General features: G+C 48.5%; 1 protein-coding gene across 2 annotated transcripts; it reads right to left on the reverse strand.

Moving 5' to 3' along the window:
• Window positions 1-3,177: 3,177 nt before the first annotated feature.
• SMAP2 (small ArfGAP2) lies at window positions 3,178-26,006 on the reverse strand. Of its 2 annotated transcripts, XM_021554762.3 has the most exons (10): window positions 25,863-26,006; window positions 12,560-12,693; window positions 11,341-11,426; window positions 9,630-9,708; window positions 8,455-8,535; window positions 7,853-7,931; window positions 7,450-7,550; window positions 6,569-6,734; window positions 5,325-5,620; window positions 3,178-4,304 (listed from the first exon to the last, which is right to left on the reverse strand). In XM_021554762.3, the coding sequence occupies exons 1-10, from the start codon at window positions 25,963-25,965 to the stop codon at window positions 4,158-4,160; spliced, it is 1,272 nt and encodes a 423-aa protein (XP_021410437.2). In that variant the 5' UTR covers window positions 25,966-26,006; the 3' UTR covers window positions 3,178-4,157. The 2 variants fall into 2 exon arrangements, with proteins under 2 accessions (XP_021410437.2, XP_085415893.1); XM_085559767.1 differs by lacking the exons at window positions 11,341-11,426; window positions 12,560-12,693; window positions 25,863-26,006 and adding exons at window positions 10,137-10,784; window positions 10,981-11,334 and having other exon boundaries at window positions 9,630-9,750.
• Window positions 26,007-26,449: the final 443 nt, after the last annotated feature.

The raw sequence follows: 26,449 nt of genomic DNA on the forward strand, positions 1-26,449 counted from the left end.
AGGGCCTGGAGCTCCGCTTGTTTTATACCTCATCCTTTCCTTTTCCTTGGATCCTTCCCTTTTCCCACTTTTTCCATTCCTTTAGGACCCAGAGCTTGTGCACTCGGCCACATCCAGTTTTTTTTTTGTTTTGTTTCTTTGTTTGGTTTTATTTTTGTTTCCCTGTGGAATGAAAAGCAATCCATGACTGGGGTGGGCAATTCCCAACCCTGCTCCCTTTGGGATCCGAGCCCAAGGCAAGGGAACGCCAGGGTTGGAGGGATGATCCAGAGGGATCCCAGAGTTGGAGGGAAGATCCAGAGGGATCCCTGGGCCCCTGTTCCATCCTCCCTGTCCAGCAGCTCCTCCAGGGCTGCCCTGAGCCCCCCAAAACCCTCCCAGGGCGGGCGAGGGGCTCGATGCCAAAAATCCAGCGCTGCTCCCGCTTTGGGAGGGCACAACAAATCCCTCTCCAAAGCCTTGGAGGGGCACAAATCCCTTTCCAAAGCCCTTGGAAGAGTAAAAATCCTTTTCCAAAGCCCTTGGAGGGGAAAAAAATTCCTCTTCCAAAGCCCTTGGAAGGGCAAAAATCCCTCTCCAAAGCCTTTGGAAGGGCACAAATCCCTTTCCAAAGCTTTTGGAAGGGCATAAATCCTTTTCCAAAGCCCCTGGAGGGGCAAAAATCCCTTTCCAAAGCTTTTGGAAGGGCACAAATCCCTTTCCAAAGCCCTTGGAAGGGCACAAATCCCTTTCCAAAGTGATTGGAAGGGCACAGATCCCTTTCCAAAGCCTTTGGAAGGGCACAAATCCCTTTCCAAAGTGATTGGAAAGGCAAAAATCTCTTTCCAAAGCCCTTGGAAGGGCAAAAATTCTCTTCCAAAGCCTTTGGAAGGGCACAAATCCTTTTCCAAAGCCCTTGGAAGAGCAAAAATCCTTTTCCAAAGCCCTTGGAGGGGAAAAAAATTCCTTTTCCAAAGCCCTTGGAAGGGCACAAATCCCTTTCCAAAGTCCCTGGAGGGACACAAATCCCTCTCCAAAATTTTCTCCCACCGCAGGGAATATCCCAAAGGAATTCCCAATCCCGAGGGGGAGCCCCCTGAATGTTCAGAGCACTTTGTGAAGTTGGTGGCCTTGTTTTCTTAAAGGGCTTTGATCTTTTTCGTGCAAGGAGAGAATCTTCCCCATCCGATCCTCCTCCTCCCCAGCTCGGAATTCATCCCTGGAATGTTCAGGAAGATCCAGGGCTCTGGAATCTGTCATTAATCCCTCAAGTTTACACCTAAAAGGCAAAACAAAGTTGAGAATTTCTCCTGGAATTTGGGAAATCAGGGGAAAAGCCCCGATGGATTTTTAGGAGTGGAGTTTGGGAATGTTTATCCCATCCAAGAAATTCTGGATTTCCATTCCAAATGGAGGGATTTTATCCATAATAAGGAATCTTTCAACCCAGCTTCCCCCTAAAAAAGTCTGAGGGGGAACGAAAGGGAATTGTGGAATTCCAGACTGCTTTGGGTCCGTTGAAAATGAAATAAAAGGGAATAAAAGGGTGGGAATGATGGTGAGGGATTAAAGGCAAGGAGATGCTCCCAGAGCTCTGCCAGGAATTCCAAACCTTTGGAAGCTGGGGCTGAAAGGAGGGATGGGGCTGAGAGTGCAAAACCCCACCAAGACCCCCAAATCCTCCGCATTTCCCAGCCTCAAATCCCCCAAAATTTGCATGGCAAGGGATCACCAGGAGAGGGGGGGAAGTGTCAGAGCTTAATTAACCCCGAGTTAATTGGCAGTAAATGAGAAGGTGACAGCTGAGGGGGAAGGGAGAGCCAGGGAAGTTTCCTTGGATATTTTAGGGTTTCTGGGAGCTGGGATGGGAGCAGTGACTCCATCCCCTCCAATTTGTGCTAAATTGGGTTTAATGACAGATTCCTCCCATCCCACAACTCCACCCTCCCCAAAAATCACCGGCAAGGGGGGAACTGGAGCATCCCTGGAGCCCAAGAGAAGGGGATGGGTTTGAGACAGCTACAGAAAAGTGGGAATATTTAAAAAAAAAAAACAAACAACAAACGAGCAAATGGAATTTTCTACCTGTGTCCTGTCCCGTTTTCTATGTGTGTGGTCCTTTCTTAAATGTCAAACTCTTGTATTTTTGTGGTTTCTATCTGCGGGACCGACGGCTCTGAGGGCGCACGTTGTTTTGTAAAATATTCCTGACATTTTCCTTCCCGAAAAAGAAAAAAAGGAAAAAAAAAAAAAGAAAAAAAAAAGGGAGGAAAAGCTGAATTATTCACCTTTTAATTGGCTTTGCATGTACAGTATTGGGGCAGCAAGTGGAGATGATTAAAGCCAGCTTGAAAACTTTCTGCTTGTGCTTGAGTTTTTCCCCCCCCAAAAAAAAAAATCATCCCACAATTCTCATGGATACTCTAGGAAAGAAGGGAATGGGATAAAACAGCTTTTTTTTTTTTTTTTTTTCCCCTGGAAAAAGCAGGTTTGATTTGAGGAAAGAAATCCCATCATGAATAAAAGATCCCACAAGAACCCCCAAACTTCCCTGATTCCCAAATTCCCTCCAGCTTCCCAAGAAAATTGGGGAGGGGCAGGAAAAGGGGGGGAATGGGCGAGATTTTGGGATGAAATTCCTCCCTGAGAGGATGAGGAGGGGCTGGGATGGAATTCCCAGGGAAGCTGCGGCTGCTCCACCCCTGGAAGTGCCCAAAGCCAGGCTGGAGAAATCTGGGATTGGGAAAGGAGCAGGGGGTGCAATGAGAAACCCAAACCATCCCAAAATTCCATAAATCTCTGATTTTTCCCTGTTCCTTCACATTTTTGGACGAGCCTCGACGAGGTTTTGTTAAACCCGAGTTTAAAATAGCCGCAGGGATGGAATTAAAGCCGGAATGAAAGAATTGAATCCCAGCAGCTGCAGGAATTCTGCTCCACCTTCCCCCATCCCAAAGCTGAGGGCTTTGTATATAGAAGTGTCACTTTGGATTCTTCCAGGCCTGGCTGTGCTCCCTCAGCTCCCTGGCATTTGGGACAGAGCCCAAACCAGAGGGAATTCGGGCTGATTTTGGGGATGGAATTCCCTAAATTCCCTGGCATTTGGGACAGAGCCCAAACCAGAGGGAATTCGGGCTGATTTTTGGGACGGAATTCCCTAAATTCCCACACCTGGAGTGACCACCAGCACCAGAGGAGTCCACTGCAATATTTTATTTGGGAATTTACATATCCACAGGAGAGAGCAGACCACAAGTCCGACTTCTTGCTGACTTTTGAAGCAGTTTTGGGTTCTACTGGAGATGAGAAAAGAAATCTGCCTAAGATTAAAATGTCCCAAGCGAGCCAGGAAAAGGGGGGGGAACCAGGATTTTACACAGGAACAGCGACAAGAAGAACGAAACAAAACAGAAAAAAAAAAATAGGGAAAAAAAAAAGTATAAATTAGGATGTCAGAGTCATTTTTGAAAGCGTAAGAAAACTTGCACAGGGCTCTGGGCCCAGGAGAATTAACTCTGGTTAGATTAAAAGTGAAATTCCATCAGATTCCAGGCAGAAAATTCGCTCTGCAGTGCAAGTTTTTCACATTCCATCGGCTTTGCCCCCACTCTGGGCGAGATTCCTGCTTGCTCAGAGGGGTGGGAGAGGGCTTTTCCCAAGGACTTTGGTTCCAAGGAGGGTGGGAGCAGGGAGAGCTCCGCTCCAGGGAGGAGGTAGCAAGGCTTGCTTGCCCCTGGGCTCAAATCCAGTTCCTCAGCACCAAACGAGGTTCCCCCCACCCCAAAAAAAAAAAAAAAGAAAAAAGAAAAAAAAAACCAAACAAAAAATAATCTAACACTGGAGTTGAAGTGAGAAATCCCAGCTTTCTGGGTGGGATTCAGTCCAGGTTTCCCAGTCCCACCTGTGCCCAGGTGCCCATCAGGTGCCACCCAGGAGCTCTGGAGGAGCTTTGTGCAGGGAGGGATCTCCTCCCCGTGTGCATTGACTGTGCTGAGGACGGGGCCGAGGCACCGAGCCGGCCCCGGGGCTGCGACAGCGGAAAAGGCAGAGATGGGAACAACCATTCTTCAGGTTGGGCTGGGCCCCCTGGAACCTGAAAGCAAAAAACCCCTGAATGCCTCATGGAGCAGGTTTGGAGAACAGAACGAAGGCAGAGATGGTCAGCTGCGAGCGAGGGCTCATTTCCACAGCGGGGAGCTGAGCGAGGCATTGCTGCCCTGGCCTGCTCCTCCTCCTCCTCCTCCTCCTCCTCCTCCCATGGACTGTCCATAGCCCATCATTCCATTGGCTCCATAGAAGTTCATCCCAGCCATCTGCTGGGTCATCTGCAAACGGGACAGGAGAAGGTCAGGGATGGGCTTGGACACGGCCCGAGGCTCCCAAAAACTGCCCAGCCCCAAAGGGGAGCGGGGGGTGGCACCCCAGCATGGCAGGAGCTCGGGGTCCTCAAAGGAAATCAGCGGGAATTTCTCCATGGAAAGGGAGGAATTTTGGAGTCCCCGGGAATGGGAGGGTTTCAGGTTGGATATCGCAGGAATTTCTCAGTGGAAAAGGCCTTGGAGTTCCCCACGGAATTTTGGAGCCCCCAGGAATGGAGGATTTCAGTGTCCTCAGGAAATCAGCAGGAATTTCTCCATGGAAAGGGTGGTCAGGCCTTGGAATTACCCAGGGAATTTTGGAGTGCCCAGGAATGAGAGGACTTCAGGGTCCTCAAGAAATCAGCAGGAATTTATCCATGGAAAGGGAGGAATTTTAGAGTCCCCAGGAATGGGAGGGTTTCAGGTTAGATGTCAGCAGGAATTTCTCCATGTAAAGGGTGGTCAGGCCTTGGAGTTCCCCAGGGAATTTTGGAGTCCCCAGGAATGGGAGGATTTCAGCAGGAATTTCTCTATGGAAAGGGAGGAATTTTGGAGTCCCCAGAAATGGGAGGACTGCAGGTTGGATATCAGCAGGAATTTCTCCATGTAAAGGGGGGTCAGACCTTGGAATTACCCAGGGAATTTTGGAGTGCCCAGGAATGGGAGGATTGCAGGTTGGATATCAGCAGGAATTTCTCCATGGAAAAGGTGCGCAGGCCTTGGAGTTCCCCAGGGAACTTTGGAGCCCCCACCCCTGGATACATCCACGGGAGACGAGGCTGGGATGGGACTCAACCTCAAAATTCCCTCCCAACCTGACCAACCCCAGGATCCTCATCCTCTCCCCCCCACCCCAATCCCATTTTAACCCATCCCACCCCAAGCGCCCAATCCCCCCCCCGGTTTGGAACGAGATCCCTTCATTCTCCCACCTCCCCACTCCCAAAAAAACCACCCAGGAAAAGCCTCCAGGAGCCTCCCCCTCACCTGGGCCAGGTTCCACTGCAGCTGCTGCGTTGGCTGGACCCCGTAGAGGGCCGGGGGCACCACGAAGCCGGGCTGCTGGGCGCCCAGCACCCCGTTGGCAACGCCCATCACGCTGCCCACGTAGCCCGCCGGGATGGCCACGGGTGCCACCATGCCAGGAGCTCCGGGCTGGGCCAGCATCCCCACGGATGGGGCCACCAAGCCCCCCATCATGCTGCTGGAAGGGGGAACGGCCGGGAAGGCGGGGTAGGGAGAGGCAGGGTAGCCCAGCTGAGCCGGCGCCATGAACATCGCTCCTGGGAAAGGCAGGGAGGGAAGGAGGGGAAGGAGGAGGGGTCAGCTCGGGGGTTTGGGATGGGAAAATTCCAGCTGCAGCCTGGTTGGGATGGCCAGGCTGAGCTGCTCCTCGCAGCTCTCCACAAAGCTGGGGAGGGAATTCAGGTAGGGACGTGCAGGGATGAATTCCCAGTGTCAGAGGGTAGGGTTGGATATTGGGAGGGAATTCCTCCTGGATTCCCAGGGCTAAAGGGCAGATTTGGGTTGGATATTAGGAGGGAATTCCTCCCTGATTTCCAGGGCTAAAGGGCAGATTTGGGTTGGATATTGGGAAGGAATTCCTCCTTGATTCCTAGTGCCAGGGGTTTGGGTTGGATATTGGGAAGGAATTCCTCCCTGATTCTGAGGGCCAGAGAGCAGATTTGGGTTGGATATTGGGATGGAATTCCTCCTGATTCCCAGAGCTAAAGGGCAGATTTGGGTTGGATACTGGGAAGGAATTCTTTCCTGATTCCCAGTGCCAGAGGGTTGGGATGGATATGGGGAAAGAATTCCCCCCTGATTCCCAGAGCTAAAGGGCAGATTTGGGTTGGATATAGGGAAGGAATTCCTCCCTGATTCCCAGAGCTAAAGGGCAGATTTGGGTTGGATATTGGGATGGAATTCCTCCCTGATTCCCAGTGCCACAGGGTTGGGTTGGATATTGGGAGGGAATTCCTCCCTGTGAGGGGCTGAAATGGATTTCCCAGAGAAGCTGTGGCTGCCCCATCCCTGGAAATGCCCAAGGCCAGCTCGGAAAAGGCTTGGAGCAACCTGGGATAGTGGAAAATCCATGGCTGGAAGGGGATGAGCTTCACACTCCCTTCCCAGCCACCCCATTCTGGGCTTCTCAGGGCCCACCCACATTCCCAGCTGGAAGTTTCCAGCTCCCAGGACACCCCCTGGTGCTCTCCAGGTCCCAGGGTTACCTTGTGCTGGCACCTGGGAAGTTTGGGAGCCGTACAGGGACAGGATGGAGTCTTTGGAGAGCTGCTTCTTCCCCACCTCCTCCCCTTTGCCTCCGGGCTCCGGGAAGAGATTCAGATTTTCGGGAACGGAGCCGGCGCTTCCGGAGGTCGGCATGGAGCCGACGACCTGGGACAAGGAGAGGGGATCAGGGCCAAGCCCAGCAGCAGGGAAAATGGGGAATGGCCATCCACACACAGGGACGGGCTGGGGGGATGTGGGAGGGAGATTCCTCGCTCTTCAGCACGGAACAGGGAGATTTCAGGGTTTAATGAAAGGAAATTAAGATTAAACAAGGTTTAGGGCAGTTGAGGTGTGTGGTGAAACACTTCACAGCATTCCCAAATGTGGGAATGGAAGAGGGAGATTTCAGGGTTTAATGAAAGGAAATTTAGATTAAACAAGGTTTAGTGTGTGCACAACATTCCCAAATGTGGGAACGGAAGAGGGAAATTCTTCATTCTTTAGTATGGAACAGGGAGATTTCAGGATTTAATTAAAGGAAATTTAGATGAAGCAAGGCTTAGGGCAGTTGATGTGCGTGCACAGCATTCCCAAATGTGGAAATGGAAGAGGGAAATTCCTCATTCTTCAGCACGGAACAGGGAGATTTCAGTATTTAATTAAAGGAAATTTAGTTGAAGCAAGGCTTAGGGCAGTTGATGTGTGTGCACAGCATTCCCAGCTGGCTTCCCCATCCCTGGAATTGTCCGAGGTGACGCTGGAGCACCTGGCAGAGCTCAAGATGTCCCTGCTCTTTAATGTCCCTCCCATCCCAAATCACCCCGTGGCTCTATGACACAAGCAGGCTTTTCCAAGCTCTTCCCAAGCATTCCCAGCTCACCTTCCTGGAGTCTGAGCTGGATCCCACGGATGCAAAGAGGTCCAGGTCCTTCTCCAGGCTGCTGGGCCGGCCGTTGGTGACGGGCGTCGTCACCGGAGCGTCTGGAGGGACAGAGACGTCCTGGATGTCCCCAGCCTGGGGACACCCTGTGCCACCACTGCCACCCCACCCAGGGACCTGATCCCCACCTCCCTCACCCCCTCTGCGGCTGGGAAGGGACTGGAGCAGGATTTGGGAATGTCCCACAAAGCTCCAGCTGCTCCTGGAACACCGCAGGCTGACACGGAAAACTGCTCCCCAAGCAGCTCAGAGCTGAGTGTTCCAACAGAATTCCTAAAATTCTTCACCTGACGGGGAAAATTAGCACTCAAATTCCCACCATTTCTGCACCAGTTTCTCTTACCCAGCCCCAGCAAGTCCATGACTGGCTCAGATTTGGGGGAACTTTTCCTGGATTGCTGCGTTTCATCTTTCTTCTGGGGCTGGGGGAAAAGAAACAACACAAATCTCATGCAGCTTCTGGGCTCACTCTGAAATGTCACAGGTTTGAATGAGACTAAACCTTAAAACCCCATTTTCTCCCCCACAGTGGGTTTAAGTCAAAAATAAAAACAAAATTCTCTTTGCTCTTCCAAAATGAGAATCTCAGAGTGAATTTCAGAGAGAATTTCAGAGCGAATTTCAGAGAGAATTTCAGAGAGAATTTCAGAGAAAATTCAGAATTTTTTTTTTTTGTTGTCCCAATAGATTGTCAAATCCAAGCAAGCTCTAAACCAGGGAGAAGCAGCTGCTGGAGCTGGAAAAAGCAGCAGGGAATAGCTGGATTCCAACCTGCACATCTGCTCAGTGTCTGGTGAGCAGAGCAAAACAAACTCCCACCCGTGACTCAAAGCACCCGGGCTGTGAGCGAGGCCAGAAAAATGTTCCCAGAGCAGGCTGGAATCCCTCTGCTCTGCCTCAGGGATGTCTCCACAAGTGCTCCATCATTTTTCTTCCTGATCTTACCATTTTCACCTTCTCAAAGATGATGGGTTCCAGTTTCCTTTCCGACTCGTTGGTCCTTTTCCATTTGTCGTCCTTTTCTTTCTGTGAGGAGAGAAAAAAAAAATCATTGACATGAGGGAAAATTTCCTGATTACAACAAAAAAAAATGCTCTCACTTGGTGCTGTTATTGATCTAAAACACCTCAGATCTAAAATCCCTCAGAAACACCACAATTTGAGGTAAATTTTTGTATTTTTCCTGCTCTGAGGAAGGAATTGGATAAAATCCTTCCATGATCTCCTCCAGTCATTATTGCCTCCCTCTTCCATCCATAGAAAAAAAACAAATAGCTCTAAGAGGGAAAAAATCAGGAATTTAAAATTTTGTTGTCCTTTTCTTTCTGTGAGGGAAAAAATCACTGACATGAGGGAAAAAATTCCTGATTACACCAAGAAAAAGCTCTCACTTGGTGCTGTTACTGATCTAAAACCCCTCAGATCTAAAATCCTTCAGAAACAGCTCAATTTGAGGTAAATTTTTGTATTTTTCCTGCTCTGAGGAAGGAATTGGATAAAACCCTTCCATTATCTCCTCTAGTCATTATTGCCTCCCTCTTCCATCCACAGAAAGAACCAAACAGCTCCAAGAGGGAAAAAAAATAGGAATTTAAAGTTTTTCTTGTCCTTTTCATTCTGTGAGGGAAAAAATAAGTGACATGAGGGAAAAAGTTCCAAGAAAAATCTCACACCTGGTGCTGTTACTGATCTAAACCCCTTAGATCTAAAATCCCTCAGAAAACAGCTCAATTTGAGGTAAATTTTTGCATTTTTCCTGCTCTGAGGAAGGAATTGGAAAAAACCCTTCCAAGATCTGCTCCAATGTGAAATATCCATCCTCACAAACCAATCAGTGAGATGAAAAAGAGGGAAGAAAACAGGAATTTAAACCACCCAAAACACTCCAACCCCCTGAGCTCTGCCACGGCTCTGATCCTGTGTTTTTTTTTTTTTTTTTTTTTTTTAGTTCCAAAACAATCCAGAATATTCTGAGCAAAATCCACTCAGCCTCTTCAAATCTCCTCAGTGCTGGGCAGGAATTTATTCCATGGAAGTGCAAGCAGCCCTGGAGGAGGGATAGCCCCCGACACAGGGAATATTTCAAGTTTTTATTCACAAATTGAGGCCTCCAGACTCACCCTGAAGGCGTTGATGTCGATGCTTCTGTCCATGTACTTCTTTTTCTCATATTTATCCCGGATAAAACTCTCCACAGCTCTACAGCAGCTGGTTAAGGACAAAGGATTCCAGAATAGAAGCCTTATTTGACAGGGAGGAACAAGGTACAGGCTGTAACTAAATTAAATCATTGTTTAAAGAGCATTTCCAGCAGTAACTTTCTTAAAATAATTTACTGCTGGATCCCAACTCGGTTTTTGCCCCTGGGTTATTTCAGGTTATTTCAATGCTATAAAAAGGGAATTAAATCAGGATTTAGGCTCCTGCTGTGTTTTCTCCATTGTTTTTTTTTTTTGTTTGTTTGCCCCAAGCATCCCCTCAGCACCAGTACAGATCACAGTGGTCACAACAGGATCCTGCACCTCAAAAAGCACCTCAGCTACCAGATTAATTAAAAAAATGATGGTGGAAAGGTGCTTTTGTAGGGTTTGTTTTTTTTGGGTTCACATCATTATATCCCTGCTTACTCAGCATTCCTGCAGGGTGGGAGGTACAGGTGAAGCATTAAAAATCCCATCAGAGAATCCCAGCCTGGTTTGGGTTGGAAAGGACCTTAAATCCCATGGGCAGCAGCACTTTCCACTCTCCCAGGCTGCTCCAAGCTCCATCCAGCCTGGAAAACACTTTCAGGGATGGGGCAAACGTAACTCTTTTGGGAAATCCATTCCAGCCCCTCCTCACCCTCCGAGGGAGGAATTCCTTCCCAAAATCCCACCTCTCCCTGCCTCTGGCCGTGGGAATCCACCCTCCTTGTAAATCATCTCTCTCCATCTCTCTTGCAGCTCCTTCAGGTCCTGGAAGGCCACAATCAGGTCTCCAGGGAGCCCTTGGAATACTCCCATTCCTTCCAAAACCTGCAGCTTTTGGGCTCACTCTGAAATGTCTGAAGTCTGAACGAGATTAACCCTTAAAATCCCTTTTTTCCAGTGGGCTTTTATCCACTCCAGTGCATTTTTTTTTTCCATTTAAACCCAAAAAATGGAAGCAAAGTTCTCTCTGCTCACCCAAAATGATAATTTCAGAGTGAATATTTCCCAGTTTTTTATTGCCTCAATAGGTTGGCCAAACCCAATCAGGCTCTGAACTAAGGAGAAGCAGCTGCCTCCTGTGGTCACCTTGGTGTCCCAGTTCTCCACCCTAATTCCATTGGGTTTTTAACCATTCCAATGCATTTTTTTTCCATTTAAACCCAAAAAATGGAAGCAAAATTCTCTCTGCTCACCCAAAATGACACTTTCAGAGTGAATATTTCCCAGTTTTTTATTGCCCCAATAGGCTGGCCAAATCTAAGCAGCTGCCTCCTGTGGTCACCTTGGTGTCCCAGTTCTCCACCCCAATTCCATTGGTTTTTTAACCATTCCAATGCATTTTTTTTTCCATTTAAGCCAAAAAATGGAAGCAAAATTCTCTCTGCTCACCCAAAACGGGACTTTCAGAGTGAATATTTCCCAGTTTTTTATTGCCTCACTAGGCTGGCCAAACCCAACGAGGCTCTAAACTCAGGAGAAGCAGCTGCCTCCTGTTTTTGGTGTCCCAGTTCTCCACCCCAACTCCTTCATTCCCAATCCTTGCCCCTTGGAACTCCTGCTCCTTCAGGAAGGTTTAACCACACAGCTCCAGGATGGGAAAGCTCCACGTTTTTTCCAGGAAAAAAGAAGCAAAAAGGGATGCTGGTCTGTCTGGGGCCTCCGGAAGTTCTCGGGCAGGTAGGCTTCGTAGAGACGATTGGCTTTGCCATTCCCCATCTCCTGCACGCACTGAAACCCAAAAAAAATCCCTGGAAATTCGCTTTTCCTGGACATTAAATCTCTCCCACAGCATCCCAGGCTGCTAGGGAAGGGAAATCAGGGAAGGGAGAATCCTCCAGGGGATGCTGAGGCAGCTGCTCCCATCCCCTCCCACCCCATCCTAAGCAATTTTTAATCCAAGGCAAGATAAACATCCATTAGGAATCCCAAATCCCTCGGAAAAGAAAGGTGGGAAGCACCTCCAGGGAATCAGGGATTGATAATTTAACAGGGATTTGCAGCTCCTTGAGCTTTACCCTCTGCTGCTTGGAATGAGGATATTTTCCCTCCCAACCTATCCCAGATGGAATTCCTCTTCCTCCTCACATTTTTTGGGGCTATCCTGGCTGGGTTTAAATTTATGAAGTGCCACAAAAAAAAAAAAAAAAAAAAAAAAAAAAAAAAAAAACCACAAAACAAAAAACCACAAACAAACAAAACAAACAAAAAACAACATCAAAAAACCAAACAAAAACAAAAAACCCCACCAAAAACCAACCAACTAAACAAAAAAAACAAAAAAAACACCAAACCAAACCAAAACCAAACCCAAAAACCCCACAAAAAAACCCCAAACACAAACAAACAAACAAAAACAAAAAACAAAAACAAAACAAACAAAAAAAAAGAGGCTATTTTCCCTCCCAACCTATCTCAGATGGAATTCCTCTTCTTCCTCACATTTTTTGGGCTATCCTGGCTTGGTTTAAAGGTTTAAATTTATGAAGTGTCACAAAACAAACACACAAACGAAAAAACCCAAAAAACCCACAAAAAAACCCCAAAAACAAACAAAAAAAATCCCCCAAAACCAAACCAAAACAAAAAAAAAGAGGATATTTTCCCTCCCAACCTATCCCAGCTGGAATTCCTCTTCCTCCTCCCATTTTTTGGGCTATCCTGGCTTGGTTTAAATTTATGAAGTGTCACTAAAAACAAACAAACAAACAAACAAAAAAAAAACCCAAAAAACCACCCAAAACCAAACTAAAAAAAAAAAAACCACAAAAAACCCAAAAAACAAACAAACAAAAAAAAAAACAAACAAAAAACCAAACCAAACAAACAAAAAAACCCAAACCAAACCCAAAAAAGCCCCTTACCTGGATCTGTTCCTGTGTCCACTGGTCGAGGTTGACAGATTTGACCCTGGATATGTGAACCCCCAGGTTCCTGTGGATCCCAGCACAGCGGATGCAGATGAACACCCCAATATTCCAGGATGCCCATCGTGGCCCTGGGGAAGAGACAGGAAAATGTTTCCCACCAATCCAACCCTTTTGTTTTAAATTTAATTTTTTTTTTTTTTTTTTTTCTGGAGCAACTGGGAAACTGCACCAAGTGAACTGGGATTGAGGCTTTTGGATCCTCGTTTCCAGGCTGGAAACTGGAATTCCACATCAGCAGGATGCTCCCAATTGTTATCCTTGGGGATTTATTGAATTCCCCTTCCATCCATAGAAACCAAACAGCTCCAAGAGGAAGAGGAAAGAAATCAGGTTTTTAAACAATTTTGTCATCCTTTTTTTCCTGTGAGGGAAAAATCACTGACATAAGGGGAAAGTTCCTGATTACACCAAGAAAAATCTCACACCTGGTGCTGTTACTGATCTAAAACCCCTCAGATCTAAAATCCCCCAGAAACAGCTCAATTTGAGGTAAAATTTGCATTTTTCCTGCTTTGAGGAAGATTTTGATAAAATCCTTCCAAAATCTCCTCCAGTCATTATTGCCTCCCTCTTCCATCCACAGAAACCAAACAGCTCCAAGAGGAAGAGGAAAGAAATCTGGTTTTTAAACAATTTTGTCGTCCTTTTTTTCCTGTGAGGGAAAAATCACTGACATGAGGGAAAAATTCCTGATTATACCAAGAAAAATCTCACACCTGGTGCTGTTGCTGATCTAAAACCCCTCAGATCTAAAATCCCTCAGAAAACAGCTCAATTTGAGGTAAATTTTTGCATTTTTCCTGCTCTGAGGAAGGAATTGGATAAAACCCTTCCAAGATCTCCTCCAGTCATTATCCCTGCAGATTTATTGCCTCCCTCTTCCATCCACACAAGAAGAGGCAGGAAAACAGGAATTTAAACCACCCAAAACACTCCAACCCCCTGAGCTCTGCCATGCCTGTGATCCTGCTTTTTTTTTCCCTTGATAACTTGGAATTGGCTCCAGAATATTCCCTACCAAAAAAAAAACCCAACAAAACAAAACCCAAAAATCCCAAAATAAATAAAAACCAAACAAAAACTAAAAAAAAACAAAGAAAAAAACCCCACAAAAAAAACCAAAACAAAACAAAAAAAAAAAAACACACACACACACAAAAAAACCCACTAAAACCAACCAACAAAAAAAAAACCCACAAAAAAAAAACAAACAAAAAAACAAAATAACCCCCAAGAAACCAAACCCCCCCCCCCCAAAAAAAACCACAAAAAAACCAAACTAAAAAAAAACCAAGAAACCCAATAAAAAAAGCCCAAAAAAGTTAAAAAAAAATTAAAAAAAAAAATAAAAAACACTTAGCGTCTTCAAATCTCCTCAGTGCTGGGCAGGAATTCCCAGCTGAGCCAGGACCAAGCAAAAATCCCAAGATTTGGCCCCAAAACCAATCCCAGCCCAAGGAATATTCAGTTCACTCCACAGTTTCCACAGCTCTAATGGACATTCCCACTTTTCATGCAGGACAGCTCCAAGGTGTGGATGGAAGATCATGCCAGGGATAAAAAAAAAAATATAAAAAACACCCACAAGGGGAAGATTAAGGAGCTCAGTGCACCCAGGAATCCCAGCAGGGCATAGAGAGATCCACAGGAATTCCCACCCCTCTCCATCCTGCTGAATACTTTAGGAATATTTTCAAATTAAACCCCCTGCTCCCAGTCCAGGGTTCCAGCTCCCAGCACAAACTGGTGCCCCAGTGCACGAGAAGCTGGGAATAAACAGAATTATGGATCAAGCAGCCTCCACCAGCCCTTCTTCCACTCGTTCTTCTGGATGATGAAGAGTTATCCTGCTTTTCTTGCTAAAATAGCAGAGCCTCAAGTTAATGAGAGGGAGGTGGGAGGGGGAAGAGGGGGGAAAAGTGTAATTTTGAAGCCCTAAAAAAGCAGTGCTGTATTTGAGATGCTGTTAACAGTTTAATTCCTATTCCTGGGGAAAGCCTGGAGCATCCTGAGGGATTTGGAGCTGCTAATGCAATCAGGGACCCTTCCAGAACACAGCCATCCAAGCTCTAACAGGTAACTCCAGCACCTCTTCCAGGGAATTCACTTTAAAAATGACTTTATTAAGTTTTCTGGCCTTTCCTGCCATTATTTGCTACCTTTTTTCCCTCTTCAGGGAATGATATCAATTTAATGGAGCTGAGAAATTCACTTCCCAGACACCCTTGCTTTTATAATTCCCTTTATTACCTCCCTGATTCTCAGAACAAAACCCACAACTTCAGCACCACCTGATCATGCCCAAAAAATTGGGAATAAAACCCTTGGCCAGGATACTTTCCAGTTTGGTCCCAGTTTGTCCCCAGTGTCCTCCTCACCTTCCTCCCCAGTTTGTCCCCACCTCATTCCCAGTTTGTCCCAGTCTGTTCCCAGTGTCCTCCTCACCTTCCTCCCCAGTTTGTCCCAGTTTGGTCCCAGTTTGTCCCCACCTCATTCCCAGTTTCTCCCCAGTTTGTCCCAGTCTGTTCCCAGTTTGTCCCCATCTCATTCCCAGTTTCTCCCCAGTTTGTCCCAGTTTGGTCCCAGTTTGTCCCCAGTGTCCTCCTCACCTTCCTCCCCAGTTTCTCCCCAGTTTGGTCCCAGTGTCCTCCTCACCTTCCTCCCCAGTTTGTCCCCACCTCATTCCCAGTTTCTCCCAGTCTGTTCCCAGTTTGTCCCCACCTCATTCCCAGTTTCTCCCCAGTTTGTCCCAGTCTGTTCTCAGTTTGTCCCCAAGACATTCCCAATGTCCCCAGTTTGTCCCAGTGTTCCCAGTTTGTCCCAGTGTCCTCCTCACCTTCCTCCTCAGTGTTCCCAGTTTGTCCCCACCTCATTCCCAGAGTCCTCAATGTCCCTAGTTTGTCCCAGTATCCCCAGTTTGTCCCAGTTTGGCCCAGCCACAGCGAGGCCAGCACCGAGGCCACCAAGGAAGTCACCAGGGCCACCCGGCTCTGCTGGACACCTGGGGAGGGGAAGGTAACCACTTTGTCCCAGTTTGTTCCCACTTTGTCCCAGTCTGTTCCCAGTTTGTCCCCAGTTTGTCCCAGTTTGGCCTCAGTGTCCCCAGTTTTTTCTTTTCACACGGAATTCTCTCCCAGAGCCACCCCCAGGGCTCCAACGTGAGACTGCTGCAAGGATTATGGCGAGATTCAAGGTTAGATTTAAACTCCAGATAAATTTAGCCTTGATAGGACTAAAAGGATTAACGGGCAGCTCCTGGAGTAATCAGCTCAGCTGGGTTTGTCACATGGAACAGCTCAAGCCACCACAATTAAAACCTGACTCAGGGGCAGTGCCACCCCTCCTGCTGCTCCAGTGTCCCCTCAGGGGTCTGGGACACCGAGGGGAGCACAGCTGGAATCTGCTGCAACTCCCAAATCCAACATCTGGGAGAGCCAATACAGCAGCAGCTTCCTCCTTCTTTCATTTAAAATGAATATTTAGGCATTTTGAACTTCCCCCCCACCAGCAATAAACACATTATACAACCAGGGGTGAGCTGCTCCCTGGGGAGATTCCAGCTGGGATTTGGGTGTCCTTGCACAGGCTGCAGGAAAGGTTTCAAATCCGCAGGGAGTGGAGGAATTTTTGGGACGTGGGGTGGGTTTGATGCAGGGATTGTGAGCTCTGTGACAGGAGGGACTCCAGAACCACACAGGGAGGAAATTTGGATTTTCCAGAATTGCTCCCACAGCCTGCAGCCACAGCAAACCCTGGTGGGGTCAGGCTGGATCCAACACCCTCCAGTACCCCCTTCCCAGACATCCAGCTTAATAAACCAACATTTTAACCTTCAGATGCCTTCTAAAAATGTCTTTTCAAATGTCTCATAAAGCCCTGAGTTGGTGGGAGGGGAGAAGGGTTTGGTGCAGATGTAAACAACCTCCCACTTCCCTCTTTGGAGCAGCTCCCACTGCAACATCTCCCACTGAAAATCTCCCTGCAAGTGCCCAGCAGCTCAGATTTTGCTTTTTAGGCCTTTTTGCAGGCATTTCCTCAGGGTTTCACAGCTCTTTTCAAGGTGATTGGACTCGAACAAGCTCCAGGTGGCATCTCCAGATGTGGCTTTCACCCAGAGCAGCTGATTTTCACTTCCCCAAAACCCAACCCCAGCTCAGACTCCGCAGCAGCTTCAGTGATAAAAGGGGCAGAAACGCCTGGCTCAGAGTTTAGGGGAACAATTTTCTGAGAAAAAATGGGTTTATAGCAATAAATAACAACAGGGCAGCTTTAATCAGCACTGCTGGGCTGCCTGGGGGAATTATCACCCCTCACAAAACATGGGCACACCCTGACACCCATCACTAACTGAGGACAGGGACACCTCACCCTCCTGCTCAGGAAATTATGGATTTATCTCCTAGAAAGCTGAGGACAAGGCCAACAGAAACATTCAGCTCCTTAAACCACTAAAAAAAATATTGCTTCTTGCACGAATCCTCTGGTTGATGTTCTAAAATCAATTTTCCTGAGGCTGAGCGGGCCAAAATGGAAATTCCCACATGGAAAACTGGGAGTTTGCCCCAGTGCCAGCCTTGCCTGGTGCTGCCACCACTTCTGCCTCAGCTTTAGTGGGGATTTTAACACCCATGGAAAGCAAAATCATCGTGGAAAGCAGAGCTGGCACCAAACTCTGCTCGAGTTTGTGGAGCTTCGCCTCAGGCCTGCACAAATCCCTCCTGGATTGGAGGAAACACCAACTTGGAGTAACAATCAAGGAAACATCAGTGTGGAGTAACAATCAAAGAAGAATCAATTTGCAGTAAGAATCAAGGAAAACACCAATTTGGAGTAGGAATCAAGGAACCATCAGTGTGGAGTAAGAGTTAAGGAAGCACAAATTTGGAGTAAGACTCAAGGAAACACCAATTTGGAGTAAGAATCAAGGAAAACATCAATTTGGAGTAAGAATCAAGGAAAACATCAATTTGGAGTAAGATTCAAGTAAACATCAATGTGGAATAAGGATCGAGGAAACACCAATTTGGAGTAAAAATCAAGGAAAGACCAATTTGGAGTAAGAATCAATTAGACAGTGTGGAGTAAGATTCAAGGAAACATCAGTGTGGAGTAAGAATCATGGAAGCACCAATGTGGAATAAGGATTGAGGAAACACCAATCTGGAGTAAGAATCAAGGAAGCACCAATTTGGAATAAAAATCAAGGAAACATCAGTGTGGAGTAAGAATCAAGCACCAATTTGGAATAAGATTCAAGGAAAGATCAGTGTGGAGTAACAATCAAAAAAGCACCAATTTGCAGTAAGAATCGAGGAAGCACAAATCTGGAGTAAGAATAAAGGAAAATATCAGTTTGGAGTAAGAATCAAGGAAATATCAGTGTGGAGTAAGAATCAAGGAAAATATCAGTTTGGAGTAAGAATCAAGGAAACACCAGTTCGGAATAAGAATCAAGAAAACATTAATATGGAGTTAAGATTCAAGGAAGCACCAATTTGGAGTAAGAATCAAGGAAAAACCAAACTGGAATAAGATTCAAGGAAACACCAATGTGGAGTAAGAATCAATTAGACATCAATTTGGATTAAGAATCAAGTAAACACCAATTTGGAGCAAGATTCAAGGAAACACCAAATTGGAATAAGATTCAAGAAAACATCAATGTGGAGTACATCAAGGGAAGCACCAACGTGGAGTAAGAATCAATTAGACATCAATGTGGAGTAAGACTCAAGGAAGCACCAATCTGGAGCAAGAATCCCAACATTTTCCGGCGCCTGGCTGCCCACGGAGCTCCGGCTCCAGATTTGGGTTTGCTCAGACCCCTTGGGCTGCACTCCCAGCCTGGCAGGGGCTGCAGAGGCTCACGAGCTCCAAAGCACCCTCGCTCCGTGGATTTTCATTCCCAGAATCCCAGAATCATGAGGTTGGAAGAGACCTCCAAGATCAAGTCCAACCTGTGCCCTGACACCACAACCAGACCACAGCACCAAGTGCCCAGTCCAGTCTTTTTTTAAATATATCCAGAGCTGGTGATTCCACCACCTCCCCAGGAAAACAATTCCAGTATTTTAATATTCTTTCAGCAAATTTTTTTTCCTAACATCCAACCTAAACCTTCCCTGCCGTAGCTTGAGGCTGTGTCCCAGCTTTCCTGAGCATTCCCGAGGGAGGAGGATCCAGCAGGGAGGGTCCAGGAGACAATTCCAGAGTTTTCCATCCCAGCCTGTCCAAACAAACCCCACACACCAAGCTGCTCGTGCCAGCTCCAGTCCCCATCTAATCCCTGCTGGTTAATGCTCCAAGGGCTGCTGAATAATCTGAATGACTGAAAAGGATCCTAATTCCCTTTAAAACCCCCCAGCCTAATTCCATTTTCAACTCCCAGCCTGAGGAGCCCGCTCCAAGTGAGTCCCTTGCTCCAAGTTCACACCCTGGAGTGGTTTTAATTGAGAAATCCCCAGGGGATTTCACTCCTCACCCTTTACTCAGGCACCAAATTCTGGCCCAAGCTCCTTTTTTGCAGTAATAAACTCTGCAGAAAGCATTTTAAAATAAACCAGGAGCTGGCTGCAAAACCACAGCTCCTTGGAAAAGGGAGGAGCAGGATAAAAAAGAGCTGCTCCCATGGGCAGGATTGAGGGAGCATCACAATCCAGAAATATTCCCTGGGGAAATCAGCAGCTTCCAGGGAAACGTGGATCCCAAATCTTCCTCTTGTGGAGGAACAGGAATGTGGGGAATTCTCCCTGGCACATTCACACCCTCAGCTTTTCACCCCTCCGAATCCAAGCTGAATAATCCTCATTTTTAAATTTTTTCTTTTTTTTCAGAGCCAAAGGAAGAAATAAACCCAGGATCCAAGAGGTTCCTGCGCTTTGTGGTTTCCTGGTTCTGGAAAGAAATTGCTCAAGGATTCATCCTGCTCAAAGTTGCACAACAACTTCCTCTGCTCTTTGCTGGAAATGTCTGTTCTGCACTCCCAGGACTTTGGGGAACCTGAGGAGAACCCCAAAACCCCATTTTACCCAGCTGCAAAACCTCGGCACGATGTGATTTAGTTATTAACACTATTCATAACCGAGCTGAGCGCGGATCCTGCTGCGGGGATCACGGATCCACCTCGGATCTGGGATTAATCCCAGATTTAGGCCCAGAACCGAGAGATTTTTGCAGCTCTCAGGGGATGCTAAAGCCAAACCCTGACTTTAACACACACAAAAGGTGTTTGATAAAGATCTACACCTGATCACGTGGTTTAATCACCCAAAAATTCAGCTTTATACCATCCTTTGAAAGGAGAAAGGGCTGTTTGGGGGTTTTATTTTCTTTTTTTTTTTTCCACACAGTAATTACAGGCCTCAACCACATTTGGCAAGAGAAACAAAGATGCTGGTGTTGATTTCTGCCAGAAAAGGTTTGAAATCTCCCAGTTTACCAAAAAATTTCTAATATTTGAGGGCCCTGGTGCCTTGAAGCCCAAGGTTTGTGTGGTTTTGAGTAAAGGCGAGCAGCTTTTCAGTGCAGCCTGGTGTTCTTTGAAGTGCAGGTGGAGGAAATGAAAATTTCTGTGAGCAGCAGGGTGGGGCTTTCCTGCTGCTGCACAAAGTGGTGGTTGCTCCTTCAGTGAAGAAAAAGGTGATAGGGACAATGTCAAGCAGTGCCATCACCAGGATCCATGAAAAAGACACCGACACTGATGGTGACACAGCTTAAAAATATAAATATACGTCAAAAAAATAAAAAATATCAGTCAATTCCACAATCCGTGCACTTCCTGTGGCATCATTTTTGGGCCAAACCCACGCATCAGCCAATCCCAGAAATTCCAGATTCCAAGGAGGTCTGAATTTCCGTGAAATGCAAATAATTCAGGTGATAGGTGCACCTGGAAACAGAGCAGCAGGGTGGAGGCTCTGCCATCACTAAATCGACTTTGGATGCTGTAAACAGAATTTTGCTGCTTCTTCAGATGTTTTTAATCCGTCACTTGGCGTTAAAAATATTTAGACTCTGTTTTCCAATTTAATTTAAGGATGTTTTAGAAGCCAGCACGTCCTTAATAAAGCTCTGAGTAGAGGAAGGTCCTGGGTCAGCTTTTGATGGATTCAGAATTTTTTTTCAGTATCGTGACCTAAACATAATAATCTGAATTAATATCTAAATTCTAATAATACTGATTGTCAGTATCACGAGCTGAAACATCCCTTGAAACGCCTAGGGAAAGGGTCAGGAAGGAGTGGCATATATTGCAAAAATAGAGATAAACCAATTTATCAAGGCCCAGGTAAATCCAGCCTCAGTGCTCCAAGTCAGCTCCTCCTAAAAGCTCCAATTTTGTCCCAGATTTCCTGGGACGCAGGGAACAATCACCACCAGGGCCCAACCTGAAGGAGCCCTGAGCTATTCCTGACTTTTTTTTTGGTTGCTTTCAAGACCTACTTTGCATTTTGGAGCACTTTGCACTGCAGCTGCCACTCCTTACATAACTCCTGGCAGTTTCTATAGGAACAAACTTTACTCCAGCTGGGAATCACGTGGATTTTTTTTTTTTTAATTTATTTTTTTTTGGGGGGGTGGGAGTTTTCTTTTCCCACCTCCACTCCCCAGGTGGGTCAGCACACAGAGCCCAGGTGCTGCTGCTCTGAGGATAATCCAAATTTCTGGCAGATGTAGGGCCATGGATCCAAATGTGACTCAGAGCTCTGCTTAAAAGGGATCTTCCTACAACTAATTCCACACTAAATCCCTGTTGGGAACACTGATGCTTTTTATTTCCCCCTTGCTTGAGTGGGAAGTTACAGCTCCAGGCAGGCTCAGGGTGGACAGAGCTGTGTCCTCTCCTGATTTTACCCTGCTGAGTAAAGATTTTGGAGGGATAAAGTGAATTTTAGAGCATTTCTACCCTGTTTGTGCACAAAGCTCTGAGATGTGAACTGGGAAGAGCAGAAAAGTTGAGTGGGAAGTTACAGCTCCAGGCAGGGTGGACAGAGCTGTGTCCTCTCCTAATTTTATCCTGATGAGGTGAAGATTCCAGAGGGATAAAGTGAATTTTAGAGCATTTCTACCCTGTTTGTGCTCCGAGATCTGAAGTGGGAAAAGCAGAAAAGTTGAGTAAATTACAGCTCCAGGCAGGCTCAGGGTGGACACAGCTGTGTCCTCTCCTGATTTTACCCTGCTGAGGGAAGATTCTCGAGGAATAAAGTGAATTTCAGAGCATTTCCACCCCGTTTGTGCACAAAGCTCTGAGACCTGAACTGGGAAGAGCAGAAAAAAATATCAGAATAATGGAAGATCCCAGAATATTGTGGCTGCAGCTGAGGATTCAAATGAACACACAACCCACATGCATCCCTCTGGCAAGATTCCCTCGCCTCAGGCTGAGCTTTCCCCTCATCCCAAATCTCCTAAGACGAGCAGCTCCAGCCCCAAAACCACTTTGGTTTTTGAAGGCACAGGCTGCACCACCACCAGCACTGCCACCCTGATCCTCCTTCCTCCCCTGCAGCTGTGCCAGCAGCTATTTAAAAAGTTCCTCTTGGAATTGCTCTGACTGCAAAGGAAATTCAGCTGCAGCTCAAGAGGCTGCTGGAGGAGGAGTTGAGTCACGCAGATTTTGAGGGAATTTTGGGTTTGGATTAACAGGAGTTAGGCTGGACTAAAGCAGCTCAGCCAGGAGATAATTCCCAAATTCCACTGGAATTCCAGCCTCCCCATACCACCTACCCCAGCCCCAAACTTCTCCCCCTTCCCATCCCATATTTAACCACCTCTGGGCAGCGATTTCCCCTATCCTACACCTTTTTATTTCAGTATTTTGGTGAAGAATTAAACCTGGATTTATCCCATTTAATCCCTCAGGATACAAGGGATGGATTTAGGCCTGGAACCCAGGGATCTCAGAAGACAAAGGGATGGAGGGAAGAGCCAAACAAACCAGGGGGAGCACAGGGCAACCTGAACCTCTGGGCCGTGCTCACCACGCCGGGGATCCACGGAGCCTGCTGGATGCATGGATGGGACTGGAGAGGGAGAGAAGAGTTTGGGAGAAGGAGAGAACCAAACACAATTAGCTGGGGGAGGCAGCAGAGCAGCTGTAGAGGCACCAATGAATCCACTCCGTGTGGCTCAATGGGAATTTTCCAAATCCTGATGGAGATTCCACCTCATCCCTCCCCTCCTTCCCTCGGCCATCCCAGCTCCAGGGTCCCACGTTCCAGGGAATGTGCTGCTGGATGCTCAGCTCAGGCTGTGCAGCAGCTCTGTTATCTCTCACACACACACACAGGGAGCAGCAGCACCACAGCCATGCTTGGAATGGCAGCAGGGACAAAAATCCCACCTGCCCAGCAAGTGCTGCTCTCTCCGGGTGTTTTTCCGAGCGATTCCCACAGCAAAAACCTCCAAGGAGAGGATGAGAACCCGGCAGTGCCCACCCTGCCCTGGCTCAGCTCTCCTGGTTCCCCCAAACACAAAGTTGACAACAGAAAGAGGAAGAGAAGGAAGAGATTTCACCCAATTTCCTGCAAAACAACAGCTCTGAGCAGGGTTTGCTGCAGCAGCAAAACCACCCTGAGATTTCACAGAATCTCACCCTGGCTTGTTGAATTCCACCTCTGCCACGGGCAGGGGACAATTCCCACTCCCCCAGGTTGCTCAGCTTTGCTTCAAGACACCCCTGGGAGCGCTGAGGGCACCACCTGGAGCCACCACGGGGCTCCTTTCCTCTGGAATGGTGCAGCTGTTCCAGGAGGAACATCAGGATTTCCTTGGCATCAGAGCTGGGAGAGCCCCACGCTCACCAAAAATACCAAAACTGCCCCAGAACTTCAGCAAATCCCTGCAGCTCTGGGCAGAGACAGATCCATTCGCCAGAAGTAACAAAACTGCCCCAAAAATGCAGGAACTCCTTGGAGCTTCAGGCAGAGTCAGCTCCATTCACTAAAAAATGCCCCAAAACTGCCCCAAAAATGCAGCACATCCCTGGAACTCTGGGCAGGGACAGCTCCATTCACCAAAAATTCCAAAACTGCCCCAAAACTGCAGGAATTCCCTGGAACTCTGGGCAGGGACAGCTCCCCGTGCCCTGGAGGAGGGGTTTTCCTACTTCCAGGAATCTCATTAGTGCAGGGGGTAATTAGTGGATCAGATAAATTGGGACAGCCCCAGCCTGCTCTCCAGGATTGGCGCAATCCATGCTCCCAGAAAGGAGCAGCTCCCAGCTTTGGAAAGGCTGAACTCTCTGTGAGAACTTCATTATAATAATTAATTAACTGGAATCCCGAACTTCCAGAACGTGCTGTGGCCAGGAGGAGCTGTGGGGTTGAATTTATTCCCATTTTGGTGGAATTTGCTCTCTCAGGCCCGGGAAGCTGAGATAAAGGAGCTATTTCTGCCCTCGAGGCTGGCAGGAGGTGCCAAGAGATAAAGGATTGGCACGGGGAGGAACATCCTGATCTCCACCACCACCTTCATCCCCCAGCCAGGTGTGCTCCAGGCAGGTGGGAAGGATGAGGTTATTGTGGTTTAGGGTGAAAAGGGATCCCAATGATCCAGTTTTGAGCGTTGTTCGAGGGGGCTGTGCAGTTTTGGAGGTCACACCGAGGTGACCAAGCCCTTTGTTTGCAGATGGATTTGGCCAATCCCTCCTCCAAGTTCAATTCCAGCAGCTCTTGGGAAATGAGGCTCAAGTCCAGATCTCCAAGTGATTATGGCAGCTGATTAAAACATGATTTTGGGCAACTTTTAACTCTTCTGCTGCAGGAAAACAAAGCAGCAACCACAGAGCAGCACCAGGGGACAAAGAACAGTTTCATTCCTTTGTTTTATCCTCTGGAATTCAAACATTTCCTCTTTCAGATGGATCAGGGTCATAACACGCCTTGGAATCGGGAAAAACACGGGATGGTTTGGGTTAGGAGGGACCTTAAAGTTCCTCCTGTCCTTCCACTATCCCAGGCTGGCCTTGAACAATTCCAGGGATGAGGCAGCCACAAATTCCTGTGCCAGGGCCTCAAAAACAGGTGGGAAAGGAGCAAAAAAAGTGGAATTCCTCCAGTGGTCCGTGATGCCGGGGTGAGGTGACAGCTCCTTCCCTGAGCTGGCAGGGCACATCCTGCCGCTGCCATTCCAGCCCCAGGAATGTGACAGGATGTGACTCCTCAGCTGGAATTCCCTCAATTCCACAGCACCGGCTTTTCCAGGTCCCTCTTCCTTCTTCCCCCCACCCACTCCCGGGTGTTTCCCGGGATTCCCACAGGGACATTTGGGGCTGTTCCTTCCCCAGCTCCCCCCCGGCTTCCAGAGGCACCGGGAGCCCCAACACCCCCGGTGTGACTGGCACCAAACCCAGCCGTGCTGCGGCCAAAAATCCGGGGGTTTTCTGCCCAAAACCACTGTGTTTTTTCCCTTAAAACCACCCTATAGCGCCCCCAAAACCAAGGCATTCTTTCCCCCAAAATCACCGTGTAGTGCCCCCAAAACCACGGCGTTCCTTCCCCCAAAACCACCCTATTCCTTTGCCCCAAACCTCCTTGTTCTCCCTCTCAAACCGCAGAGTTCTTTCCCCTAAAACTATCGGGTCTTTTTCCACCAAAACCACTCTATTCTCACCCCAAAAACTACCCCGCTCTCTGCCCCAAACCATCCTGTTCTCGACCCCAAACCCACGCAGTTCTCACCCCCAAACCCCACCGTTTTCTCCCCCAAACCCACCCTGTTCCTGCCCCCAAACCCAGCCCGTCCTGGCCCCCAAACCCCACCGTTGGTGGCCCCAAAAACCAGCCCGTTCTGGCCCAAAACCCACCCCGTTTTCTCCCCCAAACCCACCCCGTTTTTGCCCCCAAACCCACCCCGTTCTGGTCCCCAAACCCACCCCGTTCTCATCCCCAAACCCACCCCGTTTTTGCCTCCAAACCGACCCCGTCCTGGCCCCCAAACCCACGCCGTTTTCTCCCCCAGACCCCACCGTTCCCCCATCCCCGCGCCGGTTCCGCCTCTGCCCCCGCACAACCCCCGTAACCGCCGGGCCAGCTCCGTTATCCTCCCGCCACCACCGCAGCGCTCCCCTGTGGCACAAACACCGCGGGGCCCACCCGCACCGGCCCCAGCCGGGGCTGTCCGCCCCTCGGCGGAGCGGCCGCACCGGAGAGCACCGAGCGGGGGCGGACGGACGGCACCGAGGGGGCGCATCCGGTGCGGCGCGGGCTCCGCAGGCCCCGCCGCCTATCCGCGCTACCTTTGGCCTGGCAGTCGGCGCAGAACTTGTTCTCGTCCTCGGCCAGCAGCCCGGCCAGCACCGCCTGGTAGCGCTCCACGTCCCGCACGGATTTTCCCGTCATGGCGCGGCCGGCGCTGCCCGCCCGCGGGTCACGGCCGGCCCGCCCGCTTCCGGCTTCCGCCGGGGGCGGGGCCACCGCCGGGGGCGGAGCCAATCAGCGCCGGCCCTGCCGCCGCGGGAACGCCTCCCCCGCGCGCCGCCGGGGCGGGGCGCTGATTGGTGGCGACGCGCGGGAGGAAGCCAATAGGGAGAGAGGGGCGGGGCCAGAGAGGGATGAATGGGGAGGGTCACGTGGTGAGGGTGGGGGGACAATGGGGAAAACAATGGGGGACAATGGGGGGAATATGGGGGGGACAATGGGGAAAACAATGGGGGGCAATGGGGAGAATATGGGGGACAACAATGGGGGACAAAGGGGGGAATATGGGGGGAATATGGGGGAAAATGGGGGACAATGGGGGGGACAATGGGAGGAATATGGGGGGACAATGGGGGACAAAGGGGGGAATATGGGGGGAATATGGGGGACAATGGGGGACAATGGG

Source organism: Lonchura striata, chromosome 23 (genome assembly GCF_050655825.1).
Source record: "Lonchura striata isolate lonStrDom1 chromosome 23, ASM5065582v1, whole genome shotgun sequence".
Classification (NCBI taxonomy): Eukaryota; Metazoa; Chordata; class Aves; order Passeriformes; family Estrildidae; genus Lonchura; species Lonchura striata.

What these genes read in the sequence shown, in the direction of transcription:
- SMAP2 (XM_021554762.3), bottom strand. Translation starts at nt 25,965, where the DNA reads ATGACGGGAAAATCCGTGCGGGACGTGGAGCGCTACCAGGCGGTGCTG. An exon ending in CATGGACTTGCTGGGGCTGG is followed by an intron (nt 7,551 to 7,852) that starts GTAAGAGAAACT and finishes CTGTCCCTCCAG; the next exon opens with ACGCTCCGGTGACGACGCCC. An exon ending in TTCCCAGGTGCCAGCACAAG is followed by an intron (nt 5,621 to 6,568) that starts GTAACCCTGGGA and finishes TGCCTTTCCCAG; the next exon opens with GAGCGATGTTCATGGCGCCG.